Source organism: Ceratotherium simum, chromosome 39 (genome assembly GCF_057802395.1).
Source record: "Ceratotherium simum simum isolate JZ-2026a chromosome 39, ASM5780239v1, whole genome shotgun sequence".
In the NCBI taxonomy this organism is placed as follows: domain Eukaryota; kingdom Metazoa; phylum Chordata; class Mammalia; order Perissodactyla; family Rhinocerotidae; genus Ceratotherium; species Ceratotherium simum.
Genome location: NC_141938.1, coordinates 10,892,846 through 10,905,056, shown reverse-complemented (window position 1 = coordinate 10,905,056; position 12,211 = coordinate 10,892,846). Strand labels below are relative to the sequence as shown.

Below are 12,211 nucleotides of genomic sequence, written 5' to 3'. Positions count from 1 at the left end.
TCTGAGAGTCCCGCCCCAACATTAGGGGGTGCCCCCACCCAGGGCCTCAAGCGGGGAAGACGCCCTCTCCCCAGGACCGGGATCTGCCCTGCCCGCCGCGTCCTTCATCCCTCAGGTTTCGTGATCACAGCTCCGAGTCCCGAAATAGTCCCTGGGGCGGGAATGGGGGCGTGCGGCGTCGTCTCTGACGGCCTAATGAGGGGGTCTCAGGCCGAGGATCCGGATCTAGCCGTGACAGCTCGGGCAGGGAGCGCAGGAGAGAGGCGGGCAGTCGCGCACCCCGGGAGCCGCCGGGGTGTGGGCCTGCTCCCCCTCCTCAGGGACCCACGCGGGGACAGGCATGGGTGCAGGCTGGAAAGGCCAAACCTCCTCGGGCTCCCTGCCCCTCCTGGGGAGGGGAGGCCTGTTTCTAGAAGGCCACCCAGTGCAGTGGCCAATGCAGACACTGGCAAAGCTGTCTGGGTTCAAATCTTGCCTCAGCGCATGTGTGACCTTGGCGAGTCACTTAATCTCTCTATGTCTCAGTTTCTCCATCTGTACAATGGGGAAAAGGATAATGATAATAAGAAAACCTACCTCAGCAGGTTTACCTAGAAGTCCTTTTTTTTTTTTAAAACTTAATACCCATAAATTGCTTAGAATAGAGGCTTGCCCATAGTAAATGGCAAAAGTATGGTTATTATTATTATTTGCCATTCTTGGGGCGTCCACCCATGTCTCAGCCCAGCCTCTGGATCTGGCTGCTCCTGCTGGTTTGGGCCTTAGGGATGACCCACAGCTGTTTTTTGAATTCCCAGGGCCAAGGATTTGGGTGTGACCCGGAGGAGGGGGCTGACCCGACTAAGTCACACAGCCAGCTGTGTGAGAGGCAGGCCCGGACCCCTAAATCCCCGCCCAGGTTTTTTCCACCATCCAGCTCTTCCCTGGCAGTTTCCTGAAAACAAGTCATGAGAGGCACTGGCTGTGCTCCGTGATGACCGGCTGCCTGCTGGCCCAGGGACGGGAAACAGCTGCTTTGGGACTGGAAGGGGCCCCGCCTGCCCTGGGGTGGGGTGGGGTGGGGGAGGTGTCAGGGACCCAGGCTGGACGGAGGTGGCGAGGGGGAGGATCCCCCCAGCCGTGGAGCAGGGAGAGTCAGGTGGGCCCATCGGTGCTCAACGGCTGGTGGGTGTCAGGCACGCAGGTGGCCATCAGGAGTTCAAGAGACTGGACAGGGTGGCCGGGAAGGTTGTTAAGTGGTTAGCGCAGATGAGCAGTGGATTAGGACGAGGACAGATGGGGTCCGGCAGGCACCTGCTGGTGGAGGGCTGGGCAGGCAAGGGGTCCCCAGAAGACAAGCAGAGCCCAATCTGAGGGCATTTCCCACAGGCAATTGATTTCACTGCTTTTTGCCTTAGTTTCCCCATTTGGAAAATGTGAATATCTACCTTCAAGATTGTACTGAGGTTACATTTAATCAGGCAGGGCATACAGTAGGCACTCAATACAAGCTGCTTTCCCTTCCCTGAAGGTTTTTCATGTGGGCTCTTCAAAGCCCCATTTTTCCCACCCTGTGCTTTCTGAATCCAAGTTCTGGACTCAATATTTGTCCTTGTTAAATATCATAGTATTAGATGTGGCCTGATTTCCCTCCCTTAGAGCCTCCATATGTCACCCGAAGAGTCACTCTCCCCCCAGCCCATGCATAGCCACAGCTCTGACAACCTGGTTGCTTGTAGTGCCATTATAAGCTCTTACAAGCCCAGGGCAGAGCCTTGTGGCATCCGCTAGAGACATCCCGGGGAGACAGGTAGCCAGTGATTTGCATCCTTGGTTCATCTGGCCCACAACTCGCCATGATTCCTACAAGGATCTCACAAGCGACCTTGGTAAAAATTCAGATGCACAATTATATCTTGTTTGCATTTCTCTAAGGAAAAAAAAATTCAAGAGAGCCTGTTTTTTTTTTCTTTTCTTTTCTTTTAATATGCAGAATCTGACCAGATGAGTTTTCAATGAGCCCACAAAGGGCTTCCAACTCTCACCTTCCTCTTCTGAACGTTCATATCCCACCCGTTTGAACATCAATTTCTAATTTTCCGCAGGGACTGACAGAAATCTCAGCAGGTCTGGAATGACCCCCTCCCCGCACTGTTCACTTGACCACTGCCCACTCTTCTCCTTCCCATGCCCTTCCTGCCTCTCCCCACCCAGCAGGCTGAGGCCTGGCACCTTGAGGTTCCCACATTCATCCATTCCAAAGTTTCAAGGTCTCTTGCAGGGCCAGGGAGGAGAGGGCCTGTGTGGAGGGGTGGGTGGCAGAGTGGAGCTCTGGGGTCTAAGCCCTCAGAGTCCAGGCGACCCCAGAGGCACAGCCAGAGGGAGGGCTCAGCCTCCCCCTCACCCCTCTGGGGGCCTTTTTCAGGCTGTATCTGGCGGTTACTCCAGGAAACATGGCCAAGTTTGCTGTCAATCAGAACCTGCCTGGTGAGTGTGCAAAATGGGATACACGTGTGTGCACAGATCCACACTTGGTGCCGGTGTGTGGACACAGCCCTGCAGTTCCCTCCTTCACACGGTGGCCATAGGGCCCTTTCTAAATGCCCATTGGATAGTGTCACGGCCCTGCTTAAAACCCACCTATGGCCCCCATCACTGTGGACTAAACTCCCAACTCCTCATGGTTGCCCAGGAGCCCTCCTCCCCAGTCTGGCCCCAGCCCACCTCTCCTACTCCTCTCTCCGCTCCCTTCCTTCCCTCTGCTCTGACACCCTGGCCTCCACCCTGCTCACTCCACCCCAGGGCCTTTGCATGGGCTGTTTTCTTTTAGGAACCTTCTGTCCCCGGCTGCTTCCTCCTTATCACTCAGGGCTCACCTCCTAAGTCCCCTCCGCAGGAAACCTGCCCTGACAACCAGAGCTAAAGTCACGCCATCTCCACTTCTCTCGATTTCATCTTGTTATTATTCTTGCCCTGAACGCCATTTGGAATGATCATGTTTATCTATCTCCTACAAGAGGGCAGGAATGTTTGTTCACTGCTATGTCCTCAGCGCCTAGAAAAGTGCTTGGTACATAGTAGGCGCTCCATAAACGCGTGACTGCGTGACGATTTGGGTGCAGACAGGCGTTTGAGCCTCAGGCGTGAGTGTGCAGGGTTTGGTGAGGTGGAGCCGTGCAGGCGTGTCGTGGGGGGTGGGAGATGCGCTCCGTGTGTCCATCTCTCCGGGTCTCCTCGGCCTGACGCCCCCCACGCCCCTGTCGTGCCCGCAGACCTGGGCGGCCCTCGCCTGTGCCCCAGCGCGCCCGGGGGCGCCCGCAGCCCGAGCTCGCCCTACTCGGTGGAGACGCCCTATGGCTTCCACCTGGACCTGGACTTCCTCAAGTACGTGGAGGAGCTGGAGCGCGGCCCCGCCGTCCGCCGCGCCCCAGGGCCCCCGCCCGCGCGCCGCCCCCGCGCGCCCCGGGCTTGCCTCGCGGGCGCGCGCAGCCCAGGCGCCTGGACATCCAGCGAGTCCCTGGCCAGTGACGACGGGGGAGCGTCGGGCGCGCTCTCCCCCGGCGCGCCGTCGGGGGTCTCGCTGCAGCCGCTGTCGCCGCGCGCGCCCGTGCGCAACCCGCGCGTCGAGCACACGCTCCTGGAGACCAGCCGGCGGCTGGAGCTGGCGCAGGCGCACGAGCGCGCGCCCAGCCCCTCCCGCGCCGTCCCGCGCAGCCCGCGGGGGTCGGGCCACAGCAGCCCCGCCCCTGGCCCCACCCCCAACCCCGCCCCCGCCTCTCCCGGTCCCGCGCAACTGCAGCTGGTGCGCGAGCAGATGGCCGCAGCCCTGCGGCGCCTGCGCGAGCTCGAGGACCAGGCGCGCGCGCTGCCCGAGCTGCAGGAGCAGGTGCGCGCGCTGCGCGCTGAGAAGGCGCGGCTGTTGGCTGGGCGCGGGCCGCCGGAGCCCGACTGGGAGGCCGAGGCGCGCCCGGACAAGCTCGCTCAGCTGCGGCGTCTCACCGAGCGCCTGGCCACCTCCGACCGCGGCGTCCGCGCCAGGGCCAGCCCCCGGGCTGACGGCCCCGACGGGTCGGCTTCGAGGCGCAGCGAGGGCGCGCTCCAGGTCCTCGACGGGGCAGACGGGACCCCCGACGGGGCGCCCCAGACGCGGGAGGCGGGCGCACAGGCCGGGCCGGAGACCCAAGATGCAGGAGCCCAGGCCGGGCCGGAGACCCAAGATGCAGGAGCTCAGGGCAGGCCAGAGACCCGGGAGGCCGGCGTGGAGGCAGCTCCTGAGACTCTCGAGGCGGACGCATGGGTGACCGAGGCGCTGCTGGGGCTGCCCGCGGCCGCCGAGCGCGAGCTGGAGCTCATGCGCACCAGCCTGGAGCACCAGCGCGGGGTGAGCGAGCTCCTGCGGGGTCGCCTGCGCGAGCTGGAGGAGGCCCGCGAGGCTGCCGACCAGGAGGCAGAGGCAGAGGCAGCGGCGGCGGCTCGGCCCCAGCCGCGCGAGGTTGCCACCCAGACCCCGTGGGGTTGTGCCGAGGCGGCCACGCAGACCGAGCCCCCCGCAGAGGCCCCTTCCCTGGCGCAGGAGAACTCGCCTGGATCCCCGGACGGGGACAGAGCCGCGGCCCCCGCGGGTGAGTCCCGACCCCTCGCTGAGCCCTGGCTTGCTGGCCTTCGGACTCGAACTCAGTGCCCTCATCTGATCCCCGCCAGGCGTCCTCAAATCCATCATGAAGAGGAGAGACGGTACACCTGGCGCCCAACCCAGCCCCGGACCCAAGAGCCTGCAGTTTGTTGGGGTCCTCAACGGAGAGTGAGCACTTTCCCCTCCCCATGGCAGCATCGGCGGGGACACGGACTGGGGTTTGGATGCCAGCTCTGCCCCGCGCTCACAGCGTGTCCTGGCAAGCCTCAGTTTCCTCATCTGTACCGTGAGGACAGCCACTCCCGCCTCGCAGGAGTCCAGAATGCCTCCCACCCTGCCCCCAGGTACGAGAGCTCTTCCAGTGAGGACGGCAGTGACAGCGACAGCGAGGACGGCGCTGCCGAGCCCCCGAGGAGCAGCAGCTCCTCCGGCTCCGGGGAAGACAGCGGCGGGGGATCCGACTCGGGCACCCCCGGGCCTCCCAGCGGCGGGGACGTCCGGGACCCCGAGCCGGAGCCAGAGCCGGAGCCGGAGCCTCAGCTGGGTGCGCAGGGAAGGTGAGCGACGGCAGCGACACGGAGTGGGGACGGCTTCTCTCGTTCCTGTCCCCGCGGCCCCGGCCCCAGACCTCTCCTGAGCATTTCCTGGTCCTCGGTAGGTGCGAGCTGAGCCCCCGTTTGCGGGAGGCGTGCGCAGCGCTGCACCGGCAGCTGAGCCGGCCCCGCGGAGTCGCCCGCGACAGTGTGAGTGCCGAGAGAGCCCTTCACAGATGGAGGTGTGGGCCGCATCAGGGACCTCCCCTGACGTCCTCTTAGGGAAGGCATCGAGTTTCCCAGAGTTGGGAGGCCCCAAGTTCGGTCCCCTCGCGCCAGAGACCTCCACCGATCCCAGGCTCTCCAAAGGGATCTCTGCCCCACGACAGCGCTCATCTTGCCCTGGTGACCCAAAAGGGGCCCGCCCCAGCACTGGCCCAAGCCCCCCCCACACACTCCCCAAAGAGAAGCGCTCACCGCCTTCCTCCACTTTAGGTTCTCCCTCAGCCTCTTCCCCAGAACGGGAGAACCCTGCCCCTCGAGCCCAGGACCCGCACTGGCTACTCCCTCCTCGAGAGGGGTGTGGTCCCATGGCTCCCCACGGGCCCTCCCTGTCACCCCGCTGACGCCTTTCCTCCTGTCGCGGCAGGGCGCGGCGCGCCTGGTGGCCCAGGAGTGGTTTCGAGTGTCGAGCCAGCGGCGCTCGCAGGCGGAGCCCGTGGCGGGGGTGTTGGGTGCGGTGGCGCGCCTGGGACCTGAGCTGCTGGCCCACGTGGTGAACCTGGCGGATGGCAACGGGAACACAGCCCTGCACTACAGCGTGTCGCATGGGAACCTGGCCATCTCGAGCTTGCTGCTGGACACGGGTCAGCGCCTGCCGCCGGGGTTACAGGATCCATCCTGGGTGGATTGCCCAGGGCATCCGGACCTCTCCACTCTGAGCTCTGCCCTGACCCGCCTCTCACTTTGCAGGGGGCAGGAGTATCCGGGTTTGGGATTAGGTAGATCTGCATTTAGGGGAATTGATTCATCTCACCAGCCTTGGCTTCCTCACCTGGGAAATGGGGATGCAATGCCTACCTCCTTGGGCAGCTGAGAGAACACCTGTAGAACAGTGCTAGGCCCCGGGTAGGAGGTCAATCAATGGTCACCATGTCTTCTGTCCCTGAATCTCCAGCCCTGGCGCTCACCTCGTTCCTGGGCCCCAGTGCCCAGCCACCCGCCTCTCCAGGCTTGAGGGGAGGTGCTCACTGGTGGGGCTCTGAGTACCCTCCCCGGCTGGGGCGCTGCGTGCTGCCCTCCACCCCCCGTTCCTGCATTGGCTCCACTTCACACATTTCTGTCACCTGCCTCTTGCTTCCCCCTCTCTAGAGTAGAGATGCGCACACCCAGCTGTTGCTGAGCCCACAGATGTGTGTTGAGGGCCGACTAGGTACCAGTGCGGGGCCAGGGTCCCATTCAGCTGCTTTCCCCATGGGATTTACAGCAGAGGGGACAGTGGGCAGTAGACAAACTGACTGCCCATCAAGAGGACACCTGGGTGTCCTCCTTCAGGTCTAGTAACCACTGGGGTCTGCCCTTGGAGGCCTGTCACTCTCACTGCAGGCGCAGGAGAGTCCCACTACCCCCCTTCCCCAACACACAGATCCATCCATGTCTGCAGGTTTGGGGATCTGGGGAAGTGTGTGTAGCTGGTGTGGGCTGGACAGGGAGCTGGGCTTGGGAGAAGGGGACGATGCATGAGTTAGAAAGATTTCCTTGGCATCTCCTGTCTTAAAGGGGGCTGGGGACCGGGACACAGCAGGCTCCTTGGACCCCATCGTTCTCTGCATTCAAAGCCCCACTTGGGTCCAACTCCCCAGACCTGGCCTTGGGCCTTGTGCTTCTCACCTCCTCATCCCCTCTGCCCCCGCCTGCTTGCTGCCATGGCAATCTGGCCCTCCCCTGCCCCAGGACCCTGAGCGCTGAATGCACCCCTGCGTGGGGGCTGTTTCCTCTTTCATCTTCTTGGAACGCAGGGCATGGACGTGGCTGTGCGCCATCCTTGCTCTGGATCTCCACTTCCAGACCTTTTCCTCTCCTCCCTAAACCCCGCCTTGGAGCCTATTGATCAGACCCGTACCCTCTCCGCCCCTTCTTCTGTCTGGCTTTTCCCTCTGACCTCAGGTCGCTCTTCCCTCATTGCTTGAATTTGAGCTCCCGGCCGGTTCTCCTCTCAGCCTCATCCTCAGCAGTTCCAATACCCTCATGGACCGTCCCTCCAACCTCCCGGCTTCTCAGTTCCTTGAGCTCCTTCTCTCCCTTCGCCTTGACCTCTGCCCTACATCAGCCTTACACTTGGAAGGTCACCCCAAGACCTTGATGTCATCATAACTATGCCCCCTCCATGACTCACTTCCTACACCCCCGTTCTCACCTCCCAGCATCTCAGCCCACTGTCTCCCATTCCCCTTGGACCTTATGGGACCATTATCCATCGCTCCCACCCCATCTCGCTGCCCCCACCCCGTCTCCTGGCCTCCTGGCTCACGCTCTGGCCTGTCATGAACTACCCTTTTATGTGCCCCTCTCTCACCTCACCCGACTTGCCTCGCAGTCCCAGCGTGGCACACAGTAGACCCTCAAGTGTTTGAGTGAATGAGCGAGCTTTCATGAATGGATGGCTGTGACTGTGTCCCAGGGGAGGAAATCAAGAAACAGGTGAACCTTTAGCTTAGCAGGGCCTCAGGGTAGGTGGGAGGGGAAAGGGAGAGGGAGGGAGAAGATGGGGGTCCTCAGCTAGCCTACAGAGCCCCTGCTCTGGTTATTTCTCTGTGTTCCTCCCCACCTAACACCTTCCACTGGGGTCATAGAGGCTTGTGACAGCAATGAACACCCAGGCAGCATGCCACACAACTAGGGACCCTCCCCAATTTTGATATTTGACTTAACCCTTTTACTCCTAGTCCGTCGTCTCCGATTCCCTCTCTCTCTAGGCCATCGCCTCCATGACCTGGATCCCAGATCCAGCTCTTTTCCCCAAACTTCTCACTATATGCCCCTCCCACCCATTCATCTCCCAAACTGTCCCCAGCCTGGTGGAGCTTTCAGAATGGTGGGGGACCCGCATCAGTCTAGTAAATGCGGTCTGAACACAGGTAGGTGCCGTGAGGCAGGGCCAGGAGGGTAGCAGATCTGATCCCAGAGGAAAAGAAGCCGATGTTGTGTTCCGTTCTGGAGGATGGGCAGCAGTCACCAGGCTGTCCATTTCCTCCAGCCACTGTAACCAAGTACCACAGTATGGGAGGCTTAACACAACAGAAATTCATTTTCTTGCAGTCCTGGAGGCCAGAATCCGAAATCAAGGTGTTGGCGGGTTGGTTCCTTCTTAGGGCTCAGAGGGAGAATCTGCTCCCTGCCTTTCCCCTAGCTTCTGGTGGCTGACAGCGATCCTTAGCGTTCCGTGGTGGTTTAAGGCCCCTTAACTCTTCTCTGCCTTCATCACGTGGTGTTTTGCCTGTCTCTGTGTCTCATCTAAGGACACCAGTCATATGGGCTTAGGGCTGCCATAATAACCTCATCTTCATTATTTTTCCAAAGACCCTATTTCCACTTAAGGTCACATTCACTGGGGGTTAGGACTCCAAAGTATCTTTGGGGGACACAGTTCAATCTGTAACACAGGCTTGGGGTGAAAGGGGGATTCCAGAAGGAAGATGAGTTAGACAACAGAGAGCCTCAGAGGCTGTGTGGATAACAGCCTGTACTCCAGGAGCAATGGGAGACACAGGAGGGTTTTAAATAGGAGATGACTGGGCCGGATTGCTTTTGATCTGCCACTTCTGGCTGCTTCATGGACCCGGAATGGACTGGGACAGCAGGGTGGCCCAGTTGGCACCGTTCTCTAGGGGAGCAACGTTGGTGGCTTGGTGGGTAGCAGCCATGAAAATAGAAACATCCGTTTATTCAGTCAACACATCTTTATTGAGTACCTACTATGTGCCAGATATTGTTCTAGGGACTGGGGGTACAGCAGTGAACAAGACAACTCCCCAAACCAATGTGAAGGAGGGAGGTGAGATTTGAGCAGACCCTGAAGGTCGGGGCCATTGGAAGAGAGCCTTGCAGGCAGAGGGGACAGTAAATTTCACGACCCACGGTGACACCAATACACAGATGCTGAACCCGAGGCTTGTGGGGAGGTGAGCGGACCAGGTTGGGCTGGGGTGTCGGGCTTCTTGGTTGACTGACCTTCCTCTCTCCCAGGGGTCTGCGAGGTTGACCGCCAGAACCGAGCCGGCTACTCGGCCCTCATGCTGGCTGCACTCACCTCCGTGGGGCGGGAGGAGGCGGCCATGGCTGTGGTCCAGAGACTCTTCCGCATGGGCGATGTCAATGCCAAGGCCAGCCAGGTGTGCGGACACCTCCTCCTTGCCTCCGAGTCCGGGGATCACTTCCACTTTGGGAGCCAACTGGTCTCTGACCTCCCTTCCTCGAGCTCACCCCAGCCCTGTCCCCTTCTCCCCTACTCCTCAGACCGGGCAGACGGCCCTCATGCTGGCCATCAGCCATGGCCGCCAGGACATGGTGGCGGCCCTGCTGGCGTGTGGGGCAGACGTGAATGCGCAGGATGCGGATGGGGCCACAGCGCTGATGTGCGCCAGCGAGTACGGGCGCCTGGACACTGTCCGGTTGCTGCTGGCCCAGCCAGGCTGCGACCCCGCCCTCCTGGACAATGTGAGCCACCATGGGGCTGCTCAGCGGGGTGGCAGGGCACCCACGCCTTGGTTCAGGGACCTGACTGTACTTCTTGTTCCTCAGGAGGGCACCAGTGCCCTGGCCATGGCCTTGGAGGCTGAGCAAGATCAGGTGGCTGCTCTGCTGCACGCCCACCTGAGCTCGAGCCAGGCTAGTCCCCTGGTGAGTGCAGCCCCAGCCCCTGGAAACAGAGCTTCCCAGCTGCACATCGGGGTTGGGGAGGACACCAAGTGTGCCCCAGGAAAGAGGAACACCCCTGGGGAGACCAGCGGTGGGCAACCTGGGTCTGAATTCCCGTGTGGCTGGAACTTGTGTTCAACCCACAAAATGTCCTCGAGTTGGACACAACCCCACCTCACAGGTCATGAACCTCAGGCCTCCAGAGGGGAAGTGACTAAGGTCAGAGTGGAGGAGCTAGACCTCGCTCAGACCTTCCCTGTCAGCGGGGGCTTATATTCAAGACAAGAGCCAGGCTGTTCTCAGCCCTTTCACAACCAAATTCACCCGATCAGCCTGCACTCTCCTGTGGATATGCAGGAGGAGGCACGGAGGTCAAGTGTCTCTGCCAGCTCAGATGGGGCAGAGGCAGGATTCAAACCCATGCAGCCTGGCCCCACCTTAGGCTTGACCACAGTGCAGAGAAGCAAGACCTCCACTAGGTTAAGCACCCCCGGAACCCACTGAGACTGTGACAGAATCCCCCCCCAACCTCTCTCTCACCAGTCATCCCCTGATGCCCCCATGGCTGCCCCTGGTGAAGGAGGATGCAGTGACAATGGAGAGGACCGCCAGCCTCAGTGAGCAGCCTGGCACACTGGACCCGGATGGGAGCAGAGATCTTTCCCTCCCCCACGTCAGCCCCTGGGGCACAGCAGGGGCCAGGGTTCACTGTCCCGAGGCTAGCCCTGGCCCCAGAGAAAGACTTGGATGGTTCAGTATCTGGGAGGGGCCCACCGTGGACCAGCAGGGTGAGGCAGGGCTGAGGAGTGACAGGGCCCCTAGTCCCCCCCCACGGCTTCCGTAATAAAACATTCCTCACTCAGCTGGTCTCTTGTTTTGGGGACACACATGAACACAAGATTCCCCTTACTCAAAAAAAAGTGCCTTGTTGAGGAAGACCCCTCCCAGCTTTCCAGAGTGCCAAGGATCAGTGACCACATAAAGGCCCCACTAGAAGCTTTTATCAGCCTGGTGACAACCCAGAGAAGAACCCAAGTATATATACAACATAAGCTCTTTATTAACAGTCGCAGATCATCCCCATGGGCCAAGTAGTCAAACCACACATCCAGGACCCTGTGAACAAACCCAAACATGAGACGCTGACGCTCCCTCCCCCGTCTTGCCCATCGCAGACCCTTTCTACACCTCCCCACCCCTGTGGGCTTGGTGAAGCCTCCCTCCCACCAGGCAAGGATCTAACAGGAGCCTGCTGTTTCGCACCCCAGTCCTGCACTCACCAGCCCCAAGTTCAGCGCAGCCTCCGAGCCTCTCGCTCTGACTCCAACAGGGTGAGCACGTCGCCCTCGCGCACGGGACCTTTCACGTTGCGGATGATGGAGCGGCTCGTGTCGTCCATGAATTCCACGCGCACCTACGGGGCCCACCGACGGGGTGGGAAGGAGTCAGGGCCGGCCACGGACAGGCCCCGTGGGGTGGGCAGATTTGGATTCAGAGAACGTGTCGGGGCCGGACCAGGGATACCTAAAAAGGGGACTGCGACTGGGAGACGGGGCTGGGCCGGGAGAGAAGCCGAAAAGAGCTGAGACTTGGAGAGCAAAGCTCTCGAGTGCCAGAAGCAGCCATCGGCGGGTACAACTGCAGCTCTGGGCCCGTCGGGGACGGGAACACAATCGGAAAAAGGTGGAGCCCACAGTGGTCATGGGGACGGGCTGAGCCACGAGGACGGACACCGGGGCTCAGACCCGATTGGCAGGACCTCGGACCTTCCGGGAGCCCTGGAATAAAAGGGACGTCGGTTCTCAGATTCCAGCCGGCAGGGCCTGGGGCACGGAGCGGGTCATCCTTAGGGGGCTCAGACCCCGGGGCGCCCCCACCCGCTCACCTGCGTGCACTGTCCCTGAGAGCCGGTCCTGCCCAGCACCTTGGTGACCTGGCGGAGAGAAGCTAGAGTCAGACCTGGTCCGCCCGGTCCCCCGATCCCCTCCTTCCTCATCCGGGCCCCCAAGTCTGAGCCCCCGCCTCACCCTGGCCAGTTTGATGGGCTGCACACGACTCGTGTCCATGATGGCGGCGCGGCGGCGGTCGGGCGGAGAGGAGTCACGTGTTTCGGGGAAAGCTTTTATACGACGTTCCAGCTCCGCCCACT

General features: G+C 61.2%; 2 protein-coding genes across 4 annotated transcripts; one reads left to right on the top strand and one right to left on the bottom strand.

The window, feature by feature from the left end:
* Nucleotides 1-1,109: 1,109 nt before the first annotated feature.
* On the top strand, nucleotides 1,110-10,889 carry KANK3 (KN motif and ankyrin repeat domains 3). Of its 3 annotated transcripts, XM_087425598.1 has the most exons (11): nucleotides 1,110-2,106; nucleotides 2,405-2,466; nucleotides 3,252-4,601; nucleotides 4,681-4,780; nucleotides 4,957-5,169; nucleotides 5,271-5,355; nucleotides 5,795-6,011; nucleotides 9,391-9,536; nucleotides 9,661-9,861; nucleotides 9,946-10,044; nucleotides 10,606-10,889. In XM_087425598.1, exons 2-11 carry the CDS (start codon nucleotides 2,433-2,435, stop codon nucleotides 10,681-10,683), a joined length of 2,523 nt encoding a protein of 840 aa, XP_087281724.1. In that variant the 5' UTR covers nucleotides 1,110-2,106; nucleotides 2,405-2,432; the 3' UTR covers nucleotides 10,684-10,889. The 3 variants fall into 3 exon arrangements, with proteins under 3 accessions (XP_087281724.1, XP_087281723.1, XP_087281722.1); XM_087425597.1 differs by lacking the exon at nucleotides 10,606-10,889 and having other exon boundaries at nucleotides 9,946-10,599; XM_087425596.1 differs by lacking the exon at nucleotides 10,606-10,889 and having other exon boundaries at nucleotides 3,252-5,169; nucleotides 9,661-10,599.
* A 211-nt stretch (nucleotides 10,890-11,100) lies between these two features.
* Nucleotides 11,101-12,186, bottom strand: RPS28 (ribosomal protein S28). The gene is made up of 4 exons (XM_087425599.1): nucleotides 12,090-12,186; nucleotides 11,948-11,995; nucleotides 11,343-11,476; nucleotides 11,101-11,178 (listed from the first exon to the last, which is right to left on the bottom strand). The coding sequence occupies exons 1-3, from the start codon at nucleotides 12,126-12,128 to the stop codon at nucleotides 11,354-11,356; spliced, it is 210 nt and encodes a 69-aa protein (XP_087281725.1). The 5' UTR covers nucleotides 12,129-12,186; the 3' UTR covers nucleotides 11,101-11,178; nucleotides 11,343-11,353.
* Between the last annotated feature and the right edge of the window lie 25 nt (nucleotides 12,187-12,211).